Source organism: Odocoileus virginianus, chromosome 2 (assembly GCF_023699985.2).
Source record: "Odocoileus virginianus isolate 20LAN1187 ecotype Illinois chromosome 2, Ovbor_1.2, whole genome shotgun sequence".
NCBI lineage: Eukaryota > Metazoa > Chordata > Mammalia > Artiodactyla > Cervidae > Odocoileus > Odocoileus virginianus.
In genome coordinates, this window is record NC_069675.1 from 35,409,920 (window position 1) to 35,428,325 (window position 18,406).

An 18,406-nucleotide genomic window follows, 5' to 3' on the forward strand; every position below is an offset into this window, starting at 1 on the left:
AATATATACATTCACTTTTTTTCAGACATGCTTTGGTGGTATCATGATCTGCCTATAGAAAATGGGTGAGATAAGGATGCTTCTGGGAACTGCATTTCAAAATAGCCAAAATAAAACCAGCATTGTGGTACCTTGGTTGTTTATTTGGTTTGTCACCAGCTCATCTGAGAATCCTCATTCTTATGTCAAAACTAAGCTGCAAAGTGACTGATGTCACTGATGTCACTGATGTGAGCACCTTTAAGTGCAGTGGCTGGGACTGATGCAGTCCAGTCCCCTCCGTTAGAGCAAAACTCTGATCAGGAGAATCACACAGTAATTTCTTAGGGAAGTTTAAAACACAAGTACAGTCTCTTCCAAAGACTGAAGAACCAAAGAAAGGTTTTCATATAAGCTGTATCAACAGAAGAATTATAATACACAAGCTGTTTCATATTGTGATGTTCTGTGACTTCCTTAGATAAAAAACTTTTTACATTTTCACATCTGTTCAGATAGCAGGAATGTCTCTACTTTTTGTGAAGGACAAAATCCCTAACTCAATAATAATGCCCTCAAAAATATGCCACATCAGCATGGGCAGTATTTTCTAAGGAAAAGTTTTTTTTTTTTTTAATGAACAGATGTTTTATTTGCTACCTGTGATATTAAAGAGTATAAACTTACCTAATAAAATAGTTGCAATGATAAATATTTCCAGTGATACTCTTAAAATTATTGTTTTCATTAAAATATAAAAGGCATTCTCAAAACCTTGTGCCCACTTTTTTCCATGGGGTTGTGAAACCCAATGTGAATGTTTATAAAATGTTTGCAGAAGAGTACTTTTGTTTTAAAGAGAATTCAGACATTCTCTTAATATGAAAACACCCCAACAAAAAATGGTTGTAATTAAAGTAATAAAAGATTCAGTTAAAAATAGGAAAAACCATTCTTTTGGAATATGCTCAGCCCCACGGAAGGGGGTATGGTGCATGCCTGGGGAACCACATTGTGAGCACTGTAATTATTACTACAGTGTGTGATCAGAAGAACGGTGAACGCTTTGTGGTTAACCAAATCACAGAGGCCTGTTAGTTGGAAGGGATGTTGGAATTCCTGCAGCCCCTCTTTGCACCCAGTACTGAGTCCGCTGTGGCTGCTCTGTCAAACGATACTTCCCCACCCCGGCTGAGCCTCTGTCAGTACTGGTGAACTCCCTTGCTCTCTGGCCAGCCCTTTGCATTTTTGGACAGCTCTAGTTGTTAGAAAGCTCCTTCTAACCCTGAGTCACTATGAATTTGTTGCTCACAGCCTGCCAAGGAGTCTGTGCCAGCGCCCACATGAGAGCTCCTAAGCTACTTAAAGAGAGTTGTCTGGTGGCGCTTTTAAGAGTGTTTTCCCCTCGGGGGTCCTAAGTTTTGGCCTGGACTCCCAAGGTGTCTTACAGCCTGGCTGCCCGCTTCTGGGCACTCTGAGCTGCTCAGAACCCTTGGTGATTATTTTATTTCTGACAGTTGCCCTACCTTCTGCTGGTGCTTCCTATTGAGCTGACCACGTTTTCTTTGCACTGTTGTCAGTTTTCACCTCTTCTAACTTTGAGTAGTTAAAAAATCTAAATGTAGGATGTGTTCTTAAATAATTATAAGCCCTTTCTTGGTCCAGGGTCCTCTGTGTTGCTGAGTGTACCTTCTGATGATGAGGAAGGTGCTGACCAGCCTGGGTGCTAGTCTTTGAGTCTCTCCCACTACCTTTTAGTTTTGCAGGCAACCCTCTTTGAGTATTGCTATTCAGCCAGCAATAAAGACTTGACTTGGGAAATCAGCCTTTGTAATTCAGATAGAAATTTGAGGTTGCCATTTGAAGTTTTTCTTTTGGTAATTATGGGAAATCAAAAATGTTAATGTTATAAGTATAGTAGAAAGTGTAAAATGTACATAATTCTTAGGGGATTTATTTCAGTTTGAGTTTTTACCATTTATGGCTTTAATTTGAACAAAAGGTACCTTTCGATAAACTGGAAATTTTTTCTTCTTGATACAGCTGCTCTGTTAGGGAAATTGCCTCTAATACTGTTGGACGATTAAAAATTTTTCCATATGAGGTTTATTCATTAAATGTTTACCTATTGTCTACTGTGTGCTAAGCATTATACCTAGGGATATGTTGCTAAAAAGAGATACCTAGTAATTCATAGAGAGTATGGTATATAAGGTGAGTTAATCTTTTAACAGATAATTTTTTAAACACTCTTGGTACATGCCGTGAAGAAAAGATTCCAACAAGAGCATTTAACAGGGTGCCCTGGGCTGGGGGCTTCAGAAGAGCCTTCTTTGAGAAAGGAATGTTTAGGCTGACTCGGCTCTTATTTGTCTGTTGTCCTTATCTTTAAAGTCACAAATGATTGAGAGAGACCGTCTCTGCTGATGTGAGATTAGAAAGCCTTCCTGGGACTTCCCTGGTGGCCCAGTGGCTAGACTGTGCACTCTCAGCACAGGAGGTCCCAGTTTGATCCCTGGTCAGTGTACTTGATCCCACATGCCACAACTAAGACATGGCACAGCCAAGTAAACTAATTAAAAAAAGATTTCTTAATTACAGGATACTTTCTGGGTTGAAATCCACATTTAATGCAGGAAAGACAGCTTTAGAGTTCGCTCAGACACCACTAAAAATCGAGCCACTGCTGGCGTGCCCACTCCATTTTCTCTCTGCACAGAATCAAAGGATTCTAACATAATTTGATTCCCTCCAGTTCTTACAGGCTTGACTCTGGTCAGATAAGTTCAAAAATACAGTTTCCAAAGTCACATCACCAGGGACCTCTTAAAGAAAGAAATTCAAAGCTGTCTTGATCCTCTGGTTCTTGTTCTTTTAGGCCTGTATCCTTCTGCTGCAGGAATAGGGAAGGTTGCTGGTTTCCTTTGCATTCTCTCCTTAAAAAAAAAATTTTTTTTTTAAATTATCAATATTTTAATTCAGGTATAGTTAATTTATAGTATTATGTTAGTTTCAGGTATGTAGCATGGTGATGCAGTATATTGTAGGTTATACTCCATTATAGGTTATTATACTTGTTCCGAGGAAGAAAAGGTATGACAAACTTAAACAGTGTGTTAAAAAGCATAGACATCACTTTGCTGACAAAGGTTGGTATAGTCACAGCTATGGTTTTTCCAGTAGTCATGAGTGGATATGAGAGTTGGACCATCAAGAAGGATGAGCGCCAAAAAATTGATGCTTGGACAGCAAGGAGATCAAACCAGTCAATCCTAAGAGAAATCAACCCTGAATATTCATTGGAAGGACTGATGCTGAAGCTCCAATTACCTTGACCATCTGATGTGAAGAGCTGGCTCATTGGAAAAGACCCTGATGGTGACAGAGATTGAGGGCAAGAGAAGGGGGCGACAGAGGATGAAATGGTTGGATGGTATCACTGACTCAATGGACAAGAGTTTTAGCAAATTCTGGGAGATGCTGAAGGACAGGGAACCTTAGCGCGTTTCAGTCCATGGGGTTGCAAAGAGTTGGACACGACTGAGCAGCTGAACAACAGAAAATAAGTTATTTCAAGATAATGGCTGTAATTCCCTGTGCTGTATGGTGTATCCTTGGTGTGCTTTTGCTTTTAAACCTGAGTGAGGACTTCACCAGCTAAGACCTCATTTTCATTTTGAAGTAATTTGAGCAATAGAGGGGAAGCCAAGCAAAATATGGATAGGCTGTGCTTGCTTCTCTGCCTTTCTGCCCAGTTTGGAGCATTGGGTTGCTGGCGTGGCTGGGTTATGGCCTGGCCCTTCAGTGGATGTGTGTGCATTCTGCATACTTGTGGTTCTGTATCAGAGAGATGCTCTGTGATTCTAAACTTAGGCAGGATTTTAACCAGTGTGGCTCATTTTTCTCCTATGCCGTGTTAAGTCACTTGGTTGTGACTAGCTCTGCGTGACCCTATGGACTGTAGCCTGTGAGGCTTCTCTGTCCATGGGATTTTCCAGGCAAGAATACTGGAGTGGGTTGCCATGCCTTCCTCCAGGGGATCTTCCCAACCTAGGGATCAAACCTGTGTCTGTTACGTCTCCTGCATTGGCAGATGGGTTGTTTACCACTAGTGCCACTTGGGAAGCCCAATATCAGTGTTTAAATATTACCAAAAGCGAAAGGGAATATCCACATTTGCTTTAACTGACCTTTGTTACCAAGCTCGATGCTGAGGACCTTTGTAATCAAGTTTTAAACAGTAAAGTGTAGGATTCTTATGGATTTCAGTCTGTATTGTTAAAAGTTTTTTTTTTTTTTAAAGAACAAATTCCCGCCCCCCCCCCCCCCCCAAATTGAGAAAGTTTAAACAAATTTTAGTAGTAGAGGTTTGATCCTGTTAAAATGGTGATTATTTGAATGTTTCTTTCCGGGATTGATGTCATTTCTCCTTTTCAAGTAACGTAGGCCAACCTTTACTCATTTTGTTTATTTGAAAAGTTGCAGATTTCTAAATAGTTTGGGAAACATTTACCAGCCATGCAGAGGGGAGGGTTTGCTGCTAAAGTATAAATCCAAGCAGTGAGGCTTGTTTGAACTGCTCTTCAAGACAATTGAATTCATATTATAATGTTTAAACCTTTGGAAATTGGTATTACTAGACAAGCCTAAGATCTCAGCCATTTTGTAAAGGGGAATGATTCTTAGAATATGACATATTTAAGATCAGTATGTTTATTTATCCCAAATGAGATTTGTGAAATTTGTGATTATTCCATTCCTGTCCAGATAGGACCCTTCATACTTTGTGGGTTGAAAAGAAATTTCTTATAAAAATTCATTCTTTCCTAAATGAATCTGAGTTAGAAGACTGTCACCTCTTACATAACAATTACAGTTTATCCTGATCCAGGATTCGTATAATTTAGGCAGAAGGAGGCATCGTGCCCCAGCATTCGAGTGTTCCGTGGTGACACTGCCCATGCCTCGCGCCATTGTTTTTGAGCATCTGTGGTGCTGAAGTGCTGGCGCTGAGGGTATAAAGGTTAGCAGGACAGGGGGGACTCTAGCTCTCATGTATCTTAGTGTGTGTGCCTTGTTCATCATTTCCTGTGGCGTTGCCTTGCATTGTGGTTTACATTTTTCTGTCATTTGATCATTATTCCAGAAAATTGAGATATGCGTTTCCACTTGATAAGATTTGCAGAGGATTTTGGCAATGGGCTGTTCTAGAAGTAAAAGTCAGCTTTCAAATAGCACGTTATTGCTCCTCTGTTGTTCAGGCATTCATACCTGATACAGTTTCCCAAAGAATAAGGCTGTGAAATGCCAAGCTCACTCAAAGTCAGGATTGGCGTTTTGGCAGCAGTACCATTAGACCAACATCCTAATGTAACTTAAAACTATCTGGAAGTAAAAGTAAGACCAAAGTGGTTATTTATAGCAGCTCAGAAACTCCACGTTGGCTATAAGACCATGATGTTAGGTCTGCATTGAGTTAATGATTTTAATTTTAATTGCCTTTCTGTGTTAATAGAACACAAACAAGGATAACTGTAAAGTATATGAGGAAGCCTTGTATTTTAATAGGAATTATTTTTAAATGTTTTCAGTTGGTTCACATTAGGTGATTTTCAGGCGTATAGATAGATACTGGAAAAGCTGACCTTACTTTGCAAGTCTTTTTTTTTGAAATAAAGCTAGTGTTAAAAAATTTTAGACCTTAAAAATTTGTATTTAGAATCTAGATAGTATCATATGTAGGTAGAGAAAAGAAATAAGGTACTTTGTTTAAAATTTTAATGTATGAATAGTACATAAGGATAAATTTCTATGCAGTATATAAGAATTTTTCTTTTGTTTAAAGACACTCATAATAAATCTGTGTATAATTTCACTGTTGATTGTGAAGTTTATAAAATGGAGGGTCAGAGAGATGCCTTGTTATTCCCCCTACATTATAATTTTCCTTAGAGAATAATCTTCTTGGCCATACTATATAGTAATGATAAGTTTTTAAGCCGCCTTGATGTGATATTTTAAACAGATTGTTATAAAATGAATTATGGTCAGTGTATCTTCTGATAGTGAATCTTTTAAATATGTAATTTTCTTTATAGTAAGGGTTAATTTTGCTCCTCCAAGTAGTAGAACCTGTTTTAACTTGCCCGTATTAGAAAATAAAATTTATCTCTAGAACTTTATTCATAAAATTAGACCTGGCCTTCCAATGGCATCTTTCATCTGGATAGTAAAGAAATTACTTCTGAATATTGGGAATGAAAGGGTCTTAGTCTGTGTGGGCTGCTGTTACAGCATATTATAGTCTGGGTGGTGTATAGACAATATTTATTTCTCATAGCTCTGCAGGCTGGAAAGTCCACGATCAAAGTGCTGGCACATTTGGTGTCTGGCGAGGGCCTGCTTCCTGGTCCATAGACTGCGGTCATCCTGCTGTGTCTTCACATGATGAAAGTAATGGCTACACTCGGGTTTCTCTTAGAATCCCATTAGGTGACCTAATCACCTTCCAAGGCCCCAACTCCAAATGCCATCACATTGGGTGTTAGGGTTTAACATGTGAATTTTGGGGGGAGGGAGCACAAACGTTCAGTTTGTAGCCGAAGGTTTGTCGTGAGTGCTTTAGTCTTTGAGTGTTGTAGACAGAAGTTGGCTAAACCATCACCGCTTCCCTGAGTTACTTAGTTAGTGTGAGGTAGGAGTCACCTACTGTGAGTTTTTACATCAGAGACGTGATGAATGGGACCCATGATGTATGAAATTCCAGTTCCTTAGTACAAAGTAATGTGCTCTTATGTTCTTGTCTTCTAAGGCCTGCTTTCAGGTCTTAATTTGCTTAAAGGTAATACACATGTTTTTTTTAGCCTGCACAGTGGTTTCTTAACCTGTTTTTCAAATTTCTTTCCTTCACCAGAAGTCTTTTAGATAGTCTGAATTTTTAATACCAATGAAATTTTAATACCACCAATATACCATATCTGTGCTTACATGAAAGAAAGTGTTTTTCCCCAACCCCCAAGTGAATTTTCATTCTTTGGGAACAATATTGTCCCCATTTGGGAATACGTGAGCTAGGACACCTGGCTACGTGGGTTGCCTGCCCTACATGGTAATTAGGCTTTGAAGGAGGCTAATCTATTTTCTTATTTATTAAAGAACTTTGGGTCCATTAGATAGTTTTCTGATACAGATCACTATTAAAAGGTTGTTCCTCAAAGCACAAGCTATTTGTTTGTTCATATAGTCATAAATACTTGGTTCAAACCCTCCTGGCTTCCTCAGTTCCTTGCTCCACCACCACTGGCAGAGCAATTAATAAATTAATCAGATTAATAAATATTTAATTGCTAAATTTATTAATCTGTAAAATAAGGCAATAATCGTATCTACCTTTGAAGGTTACTGGAAATGACTAAAAGAAAAAGCAGATAAAGCACCATGCTCAGCATAAAGTAAGCCAGCAAAAAAATAAAGTTGTTTTTAATAGTACTAGAGTTCTCATTGATTGCTAGCCTTATCAGCTCTCTGCATTTTCAAGATTAGATGATTCTAATGGCTCTAGGTTCAGTGGTGATAAAAAATTACAGATGTTGGGTTCATAGCCGTATGATTTGATCCTATTGTTTTAGGTCTTCAGGCCTCAGTTTCCACATTTTGTTAATTAAGATAGCAAAATAATTTGGTTGAAACTTCAAATATAGCAGTAATCCCAGTAAATGTACATGGGTTATATTTGCCCACTAAATGACAGACTCTTGGATTAGAATAAAAAATAAGAGACAGACCTAAAACAAAATGACTTTAAAGAGCAGAATGGGCGTGGAAAGGGACAGGCAAATATTACTATCAATAAAAGTAGAATTAATATATGCATAGGGATAAAATAGAATATTTCATAATGTTGACAACCCACCAAGAAGATAATTATGATTTTGCATGTATCCAGAGAGCTACAAGGAAAGTCTGTTAAATCTACAATCATAGTGGTAGATTTTAATATTCTCTGTCACTGATAAGTAAAGCAGACAGAAATTAGGATGACTGTAGAGTATTTGAAGACCACCTTTGTTAGTGAGATTTAAGTTTAAACAGGTCTTTGAGCACTCTTCCCTCTCAAGATGGTCTGAGTGGATGAATTTCGGTTGCTTTATGTAGCCATATCATACTCTTTGTACAGTAGATGTGTCCCCATAAAAAGTTTCAAGTAAACTGGATAATCATAAAAGTGAATGGTAAACGTTTCTAAAGGACTTTGTGTGCCTTTTCTTAGGTTGTCAGCTATCACGCTAGGACTTTTCCTGGGCGTCCTGGTGTTCGTGAGCAGAGAGCGTTGTTTAGGATGGACTTCTGGGCTTTTTTGTGGAACTGGCTTCATGAACATGAGCAATGCTTGGCTAGCCAGATTTATTCATCACAGTGATTCTAGGTGTGGCTTCTTGCGGAGACTCCTCTCTTGGCTGACGCGTGCTGCCCTGCAGAAAGCTTGGGGGGCAGACTGTAAACAGGGTGTGATTCTCTTGCTTTCTGGCCGCTGAAGAGTTGAGAGGGTTGAGGCAAAACTCTCCGAGGTCCCTTCCTGGAACCTTTCAGACTTAGTTTGGTCCCTCCAGAGTCCCTGAGCAGGATCTTTTTGTGTTTTTTAAGGTGACACCACCAGCAGTCCAGTGTATCCTTTCTCAAATTTTTTGTGCGTGAAATGAGAGGGCTTTTTTAAGTGTCTGAAGAACATTTGGATTTGTGAGTCCTGTTGAAGTAATGGTTAGCATATGGTTTTCCTCCTCACAAAGGGTTGGCAAATGTTAAGTCACCTTTTTCTTTATTTAGTTTATTTAACTCTTTAATTAATAGTGGGTGCTAATGAAGTATGTTTGTGCATGTATGTAGCGCCAATGGAAATTCCATTTATTCTCTCTTTGTTGCTTTGCTGTTTGATATCTGGGTAGTTGGGACAAAAAATAAATTACTTTCATGGACAAAAACTAAAAAAGGGAAACATAAATTTTAATATGTGTGTAAAAAAGCATTTTATTAAATGTATGTTCATTTTCATTAAGTGCCTAGTCTAAAAGTGTGACTGCCTTGAAAACAGAGAGCCCAGCAGATCTGTGTAGCTCAGGAGAGTGTGTGTTCTGGGCTTTATATGACTGATGGAGATGGTACCAGTGTGGCAGCTTGAATTGCCATTGCTTCTGTGGCCTCACCTTCCCACCCCCCATCCAGTCTCCCGCTCACCCAGCCAGTCCATAGATAATTGGCCAGCACTTAATGCTTCCAGGTACCTTGCTGGGAGTTGAGAAATAGAAGGATATTGTGATGGAGACTTGAACTTAAGAACCTGTGTCCTACTGATGGTTAGTAAATAGACGTTATGAGATTATGAAACAGTCTTACAGTGATAGGGTAGAGGTATATGAGAAGCCTAGGAGGGAAGACATGGGTGGGTTGTCTAACTCAGACCAGGTGGTGGTGGTGGAGGAAGCAGGGCTGGCTTCTGGGATGAGGTAACACCTCAGCTAGCATTTGTGGGAAGAGCGGAGAGTTGTTCTAGGCAGTAGTTTAGAGGTGAGACTGGAGTGTGACTTTTCCTTCAGGCGTTGTAAGACTTGAGGAGAATACTGAAACCAGGCTGGAGAGCTGGGCCGGCCCCTCACAGACGCTCTCATTTCTCTTCCAAGGGTTCTGGACGTTATTCAGAAGGCGTATGTGTTTATTGTTCTGAAGGTTGGGGGCATTTGGTGGATTTTAGTCGTGGGAATAAAGTGATTAGAATTACATATTAGAAAGGTCCCTCTGACAGCAGTGTAAGGGGAGTGGATTAGGGGTTGAAATCAGAGGTGAGGCTCTGGAATGAGAAACTATTGCTTGGGCCAATTTGAGATTTTTCAGGAGGTGCAGGCAACCTGGGGGCCTGAATATGGGAGGAGAGAAAAGTGAAGGATGACTGCATGGTTTCTAGCTGAGGTCGGTGAGGAAAATGAGGTGTCGTTCAGTGAAGGAATGAGAGAGCGGTAAACGGGATTTGGAGGAAAGAATGAGTTTAGTTAGACACTGACTAGGTGATCCTTAGGAGACTCTGCCCTTAGCTGTCCAGAGAGTGATTGTTGGCACGGAGTAGTGGATAATATCACCCCACAGAACAGAAGAGGGCATTGGAAGGAAACCTGGAGATAAACCATAAAGAACAAAACCCTGTGCGTTGATCTAATACCCATGTGACAGGGAAAATAGATTTTGGTACCTTGGAAAATAAACAGATCATGTTTTCCCTCTAGACTTTGCCAGGTGTTGACTTTCAAAGAAGAGGAGAACTAATAACTTAACTCCCAAAGCTGGGAGTGGTGAAGCTCCGGTTTCTTTTCTGTTGTTTGTGACCTTGTGGCCACACAGGCCAGAGCCAGAGGCACCTCTTTGCCTCGTAGGGCTACAGTAATAGTTTCCTCATCTATTTCTCTCTTTGCCAGCTTGAAGGAACAAAGTTGTCTTCTTCATGAAGTAGAAAATGATAAAGCTTTGTGTGGAATGTCTGTATTTTTGGAGAATTCCAGTTCATAGGAATTAGAGAAGGAGAGGACTAGAGCAGACTAATTTGTGGAGGGGGGTTGGCTTTTTAACTTATTCCTTACTTATACACACACACACACTCTCACATGTTAAGAGAAGAGAAGCCCTTCTAATTATCTCCCCAATATCTAGCCACAGGAGACATGGGTTTTATTCATATCACATCTGGGGTATCAGTGATTTTTATCCACTCAAGGATTATTTAATGGGTTCCTGCTGTGGTGATCAAGTCGGAATTCAGGCCCCCACCGAGCCAGGGAGGCAGTGAGAACCCTTCTCAGCAGTGGATGTGGTTTTATCTCATGCCAGCCTTAAGCAGGCCTCTCCAGCTTTTCCGATGGCAGACCCACCACCAGGCAGGGTTCCAAGATAGGCAGCCCTCCTCTCGTCTCTCCTCCTAATCTTCCCACAGCTGTTGAAGTACAGATTGCTTCACTGGCCCTTGGGACACATGACTGATAGCACCTTGGGAAAATCTAGCCTTTTATAGATAACCTCCTGGGGACATCTGTATGTGTGCTCTGAGTTGGCCCCGCAGCTGACACCATTGTCCCTTATTGAAGTGGGTTATAGGATAGTGATGTGTGCTGCTTGCTGGGCTTTCTGGAATCCCTGTGTCATGGATATGTGCTCATCCATGCTCTTGCCTTGTCTCTGATGTTCCCTCACCATCAGGTTCCTGCGTCGTTGCTCTTGAATACCTAGAAGCACCTTTTCCCTACGGCCCTGATGGGGAGGTGGGATTTTCAGCTTTGACATACCCCTGAAGTTTTTTTTTTTAATTTATCATCATGAACACTCTATAGTTTGGCGTGGGTATTGTCTTTGGACAGAGAACATTGAGGAAAAAAATGCCCCTGGTATCCAGGTTCTTAGGAGCTCGAGGGAAACAATCAAAAATAATATGATCATATTTCTTTTGTTTATAGACTCATAAGAACTCTTGCTTCCCAGTCCCCTCTTGAGGTTTTGAGGAGCAATGGCATTATTAAAGAACACCATTAAAGAAGAAAACTTAGAGGGACTTCCCTGGTGGGCCAGTGGTTAAGACTTAGCCTTTTAATGCAGGGGGTGCAGTTTGATCCCCGGTCGAGGAGCTAAGATCCCACATGCCTGTGGCCAAAAAACTAGAACATAAAACAGAAGCAATATTGTCATAAATTCAGTAAAGACTTTTAAAATTGTCCACATCAAAAAAAAAAAAACAACTAAAAAAAAGAAGAAAATGTAGAAAACCTATGCTTGTATTCTTGAAATTACTTATTTTAGACTTGCGTCAAGGACCCAATATTTGCTGGTTGAGGAATTTGTGGATAAGTCAGTGGTTGGAAGATTCATGGGTTGTAGTTGGTTTTACTCTACAGTCAGAGGTTGGGGGGGCGGCTGTTGGCGAGCAGAGGTTGGTCACTGCCCTGGAGTGCTATGGCTTGTTCTTATTGGTCAGCAGGTGGCACCAGATAGCCAAAACAAAACTGGAAAGAGGTACGTGGTAGTCAGATTTCACCTTGGCTGGCTTAAACATTTTGAAGTTAATAGTACTTTCACATGTTTCCCCTTAGAGATGGCATCCTCCAAGGCTAAATTTTGTAGAAATCTTTGGTTTTAATGGAGTCCTAAAAATTAGCATCTCCAAGGTTAAATGGTACATAACAATATTGATTTTCTTTTTGAAGGGATTATGAGTGTGGATGTTGCAAGCAACAGTAAGATTCCTCTATAGATATACTCACGGGCTTAGGTGTCTGAATTTTACTGTTTTTATGAAATCTTTTAAATACATTGCTAATGGAGGTGTTAAAATTAATCTTCTGATAAATTTATGTTGTTGACATGATAATGTCTGCCTTGATGGGAATCTAGGAGTGTACTCCCATCCAAGAAGTGTCTGTTTGAGCAGAGGTGGCTGACTGTGAGTTATAGCTGTTGTGACTCAGTTGTGAGGTGGACACGGTACTTCTCACTTAGGAACATGGAGGATGTGCTGGTGATGTTCTTGGACAGCCTGTGAGAAAACAGCTAATGACGAGAAGGGGTGTCTGTGCTTTTGCCACCAACTGTTACACGGCTTGAGGTGCAGTTCAGTTTATTGTCCACAGAAGCCTGGTTGCATGGGCCATGTCTGGTTCTGTGCTACAACTTGAGAAAAGCTACGCTTTGAAGGACAGTAAGAGGAATGTTTCTTTTCCGCGTTTGTGGCTTTGTTTATTTTCTTTGTTCGGTGCCATGTGTGGGGAAGAATCAGCTCAAGTGGTCCCTTTGTGATTGCCAGGTGGTGTCTGGTTTGAGTAGTGCATGAGCTCCAGCGATTGGGTCTCCCTACTCTGGTCTCTGCACATTCGTGGTGCACACTGAATTAATGAGGTTTTCATGAAATGAGCGTCCAGGTACAAAATCTTATAATTTTTGAATCTTAAGATGGGGCGGGTGGGGCAGGATGGCGGGGAGATGACAAACACTTTTTCCCTGAGGACAGTTTCCCACAACTAAGTGGGGGAGGGTATGCATCTTTCTTCCTCTTCCCTTTTTTAATTTACTCGGATTGTTGTGTATATAAAACATGCAGGAATTTAACTACACCGATACAACTTAAGCACATATTCTTGCCTCCTAGAATCTGTTTTTCACACAGCACCAGGATTGATCTTTTGAAAACGTTCGTCCAGTGACGTCAGTTGTTAGGTTAAAAGCCTGCTGTGTCTTCCATCACACTTAACGGCCCTTCGTGTCTGGCCCACCTGCTCTTCTATCCTCGTCTCCTTGCCTCTCGCCCTGCCCACCTGACTGGCCACAGAGCTCTTCATTCCTCCAGCCAGCGGTGCTGGTCTCACTGTGGGGCCTTTACACGCGTGGTTTCCTTTGCCGAGAACATTATTCCTCTTGATCTGAGTGTGCAACATCATTGAGGTCTCAGTTTAAATACTGACTCAGGCCTTTCCTGACCCACCACCAGCTCTAAAATAGCCATTCATCCATTCTTCTCTGTTTTATTTTAAAATTAAGATATAACTGACATATAAGTTTAAGCTTGTAAGTTTAAAGTGTAAGACACATTGATTTGATATGTTTATATATTACAGTCTGATTACCCCTGTAGCACTGGCTAAGACCTCCATCACTTCACATAATTATCATTTCCTTTTTGTGGTCAGAATGATTAAGTCTAGCTTCTGAGCAGCTTTGAAGTTTATAACAGCATTATTGATGTTATCCTCTGTCACATCACTCTAGCTTCATTTTATTTTCTTTCAGCTGTCTTGGACACACAATGCTGTTTGTCCAGCTCAGCCTACTAGTTCGTAAGCTTCACTAGTGCTGGGTCCTTAGCTTGTTTACTGTTATCCCTGGCATCTGAAACAGTGCTGAGCATGTACTGGGTCCTCAGTACATTTTGGTTCCATGAATGAATAATAGCTATATTGAAAGGAGAAGCTATATATTTACAGCTAAATGTGTTTCTCCTAACTCTCTTGAGGGCCCTGTGATAAAGCAAAGATGGCAGTGGGCCAAACATTGAGACCAAAGTTCTGAGAATTCCCATTTATCCCTGTAAAACACTGTGGCCGTCATTGGGTCCGTGAGGTGGGGTTATTGGGGTTGGTAGTAGAATTTGTAATAACACAGTCATATGCATAATTTCAGCCATTACTTAGTCATTTTTTTGATGTCTGTTAAACACCACCAGTACTGTCATTGCTGTTGTATATTTACTATGTCATTTAATATTAGGTGTCAGTTTTCTAACATGTAAATGAGATGGTTAGATGAAATGATGTTAGTTCTCTCACATCACGTTATATGAATTTCTGGGAGAAGCTAAAAGCTTATAGTTTATGGTGACATACAATAAAATAAATTTGTTCATTCAGAAGCCTAAGGGAGGTGTTCATCCAGCTCCAATGAAATTCTAAAATTACAAAATTTAAACATTAGAAAGAAGGAAGAACCCACCCTTTTTGGGGCATCTATCATTTCATTCAGTCTTCTCAACAATCTGTAGAGTATCGTCCCCCTTTAATGTCTGGGGGGACAGAGTCTCTGGGATGTTAAGTGCTGTGGCCAAGGTCACACACGTGTTATGAGGCATTGCTGACGTTCCAAACCAGCTCTGATGGACCCCCGAGACCTACTCTTGGCACGTAGGACCTGTATGATGTTCTGCTCACCTTTGCCCAGTAGGTTTGTAGGGATCAACGGCTTAGACATCTGACTAGGGTTTTCGTTTGCTTTCTCACAGACCTCTAAGAAGGCGCTGATGTGGAGGAGCAGCTGAGACGGTCCAAGATGACAACCACAGTAGCCACAGACTACGACAACATTGAGATCCAGCAGCAGTACAGTGATGTCAACAACCGCTGGGATGTGGACGACTGGGACAACGAGAACAGCTCCGCGCGCCTCTTTGAGCGGTCACGCATCAAGGCTCTGGCAGGTAGGTCTCCCTCCTGCCTGTCATCGAGGCCTGGGATGCCTTACAGATCCCTTTGAAATCAGTCACTCTGTTGCCCTCGCACAATAGACTCGTATCTACTTGAACATGTCCTACGAGAGCAAGCTGACCCATTTCAGAAGATGGCCAGTCCCCTATTTGGAGAATGGTCGGTCTCAAGGCCAGAATGATTCAGAGCACAGGGTGTTTGTATAGTCCTTCAGAAAGAGTTGCCCTATGTTTGTCAGATTGTTTTATTTTTAGCACATCTTACATTTCAAAAATACTGACTTGTACTGTACCTTAGACATAAAAATACAGTTGACCCTGGAACGACGTGGGGGTTAGGGACACTGACCTGCTACACGTTTGCAAATCCACATTTAACTTTTGACTCCCCCAGAACTTAACTTCTAATAGTCAAAACTTAGTATTAACAGCCCACTGTTGACCTGAAACCTTATTGATAATATAAACAGTTGAAGAGTACGTATTTTGTAAGTTAAATATATTATATACTATACTCTTGCCATAAAGTAAGCTGGAGAAAAGAAAATGTTAGTAAGAAAATCATAAGGAAATACATTTACTGTGTATCTGTATATTTATTGAAAAAATTGGCATGCAAGTGTACCTGCACAGTTCAAACTCATGTGTGAGGCGGGGGTCCCCAACCTCTGGGCCATGGACTGGTGCTTCCTGTCAGATCAGCGGCAGCTCTAGATTAGAAATAAAGTGCACACTGCTCGGGCCTGGTGCACTGGGAAGACCCAGAGGGATCGGGTGGAGAGGGAGGTGGGAGGGGGGACTGGGATGGGGAATACGTGTAAATCCATGGCTAATTCATTTCAATGTATGACAAAAACTACTGTAATGATGTAAAGTAATTAGCCTCCAACTAATAAAAATAAATGGAAAAAAAAAAAGAAAGAAATAAAGTGCACAACAAAAGTACTGCACTTGAATCATCCCCAAACCATCCCCCACCACTCCTGGTCCATGGAAAAATAGTCTTCCATGAAAGTGATCCCTGGTGCCAGCAAGGATGGGGACCGCTGGTGTAAGGGTCAACAGAATACAAATAAACATGTTTACTTACGGACTGTGGTATGTGAATTAACCAGACGTGTTACAGTACTTACTTTGAGTGGCTAAGGTTAGTTAGTATCACGTGCAGAAGTTTTTGATCTGAAGAGCAGTAGCTTAATCTGGTGAGGGCACATTTAGTGCAGGTAAGTCTGCCATTGATCAAGTTAACAGGCTTGTGTCTCCTACATTGTGATTTCTCACGCCCTCGTTGCTGTTCAGTTCTTAAAGCACACTTTTACCAGGGCCCTAGGTGGGCAGGGTGTGTTGTGTCCTGAGATGGCCCTGAAGATCAGGAAGGGGCTCAGTCACAGTGAAAAGTCAGCAGTACTGAATACGTGTAAACCATGTGGAGTTTATTCACAATCTTGCCTCTGTACTTTGAGATTTCAAATAAAATGATTTCTGAGTGAGAAAATTAGGTTTATGTATTTTTTCCTAATATCTTTAATTATGACCTATAAATTGAAGTCACAGCTTAAAAAGGTAAGTTTACTGTTAATTGTGAAGATCACTCACTTTTTTGTTACCTTTACAGTATAATGTGATTAAGAGGCATGTACTGCTTAGAGGAGAAACTTAATCCAGAATGGCTTAAATGACAAAGGGAAGTGACAGAGGAGTAGACAAATTCACCTTTAAGCTTAAATGGTATGACCAGGATCCATTTCCTGTCTCTCTACATTTTGGCTTTGCTTGCTGGTGCAGACTCCATTATCAGGTAGGTGTTAGGGTCCTGGAGTCCCAGGATGGCTGCCCCAGGTACTGGATCTGTCTGAAATGACATCCAGCAGAGAAATGCGCCTCTGATTGCCCAGTGCTATGCTTTCACCGAGGCCCTGGGTTCAGTCTCACCAGCTGAATTGATTATGCTCGTTTCAATGCCTCTCAGAACCTTTCTCCACTGGAGTCACAAGAGGTTATGCTGGTTGACATCAGCTAATCAGGGTGCATCTGGGAGTGCAGGGAATGGGGAATGGTGGGGTTGATGACGGGTCAGTCCCACCCACATAGCTTGGCTAGAAAGTGTGGATTATAATGGGAAAAGAGGAAGAGGGAAATGGATGTTGGGGATGAAGTCAACTGAATGCTGTGGGAAAATTGTTCAGTTGCCCTTAGGAGAGTTTTCTTGAGTGGTGGTGACTTAAAGATCTTTCTTGAACTTACCTGATTTGAGGGTACAAATAAATGATTAACCAGATAGTCACTCTAGAATTGGAGCGTTATTTTCTAGCTTATTCACTAACATGGAACCTCATGGAAACCATGATCCTGTCCTGTGTTAGTGGATTGATCTGCACTTCAATCTCTTACCTTATTTTCTTGTGGAGAAGGCAGTGGCACCCCACTCCAGTACTCTTGCCTGGAAAATCCCATGGACGGAGGAGCCTGGTAGGCTGCAGTCCATGGGGTCGCTGAGTCAGACCCGACTGAGCAACTTCACTTTCACTTTTCACTGTCATGCCTTGGAGAAGGAAATGGCAACCCACTCCAGTGTTCTTGCCTAGAGAATCCCAGGGACGGGGCAGCCTGGTGGGCTACCATCTATGGGCTCGCACAGAGTCAGACCCAACTGAAGTGACTTAGCAGCAGCAGCATTTCCTCGAGTTTCCATTTGCGCCTTTAGACTAGTGTGATGCTATGATGACCTGTTATCTTTGATCACCAGTCAGCCGCTTTCTGGCTCCAGACGGCTGTGTACAGTTGACCCTTGAACAATGGGGATTTTTAAGTGTGTAGAGAATTGGTGTCCCTCACCCGTGTTGTTCAAGGGTCCACTGTAGTATTTCTTTTTACTTGCCGATTGCAGAGCAGATTCTTGTTCTTTGTTCTGCAGAATCCCAGCTGTTCCTAGATTGATCAGTTGTCCTTATACTTCCTAAGATGTCTTTCCTTCTGTGTTATCCAGGTCCTTGAACAAATGATAATGGTAGTAAGCATGCTTACTGTGTGTCAGGTACTGCTCATGGCATATTTTAACAGTTAATCCCATAGCAGTTGTGGGGGAGGTTATTATTACCTGCAGGGTAAGCCCATGGTGTTGCGGAGAGTCAGACACAACTGAGCGACTGAACTGATTGAACTGACAGGTGAGGAAACTGAGGCACAGGCAGATTAAGTAGCTTGCCAAGGTCACACTGCTGACAAGTGGCTGAAGGCAGACCAGCTCTGAAGTGTATAGCCTACTATTTTTTTATATTCAGTAAAATGCAAAATGATTCAGAGCCCATGGGTGAGAGGAATGATAATGCGTAATTCAGACTTGTTAGAAAGATCTTTAGAAGACTCAGGAATGCATCCTGTGGCTTGAAGAAGCCATGAGTAACTGTGAGGAGTTATTGAAAAGAAAACATG

General features: G+C 41.3%; 1 protein-coding gene across 1 annotated transcript in view; it reads left to right on the forward strand.

The window, feature by feature from the left end:
• SPTBN1 (spectrin beta, non-erythrocytic 1) overlaps positions 1–18,406 on the forward strand; it is a 200,731-nt gene that overhangs the window by 44,455 nt on the left and 137,870 nt on the right. Inside the window, exon 2 of the mRNA XM_020915122.2 lies at positions 14,772–14,968. Within this exon, the coding sequence (XP_020770781.1) occupies positions 14,821–14,968 (148 nt within the window). The 5' untranslated portion in view covers positions 14,772–14,820. The remainder of the gene's footprint in view (positions 1–14,771; positions 14,969–18,406) is intronic.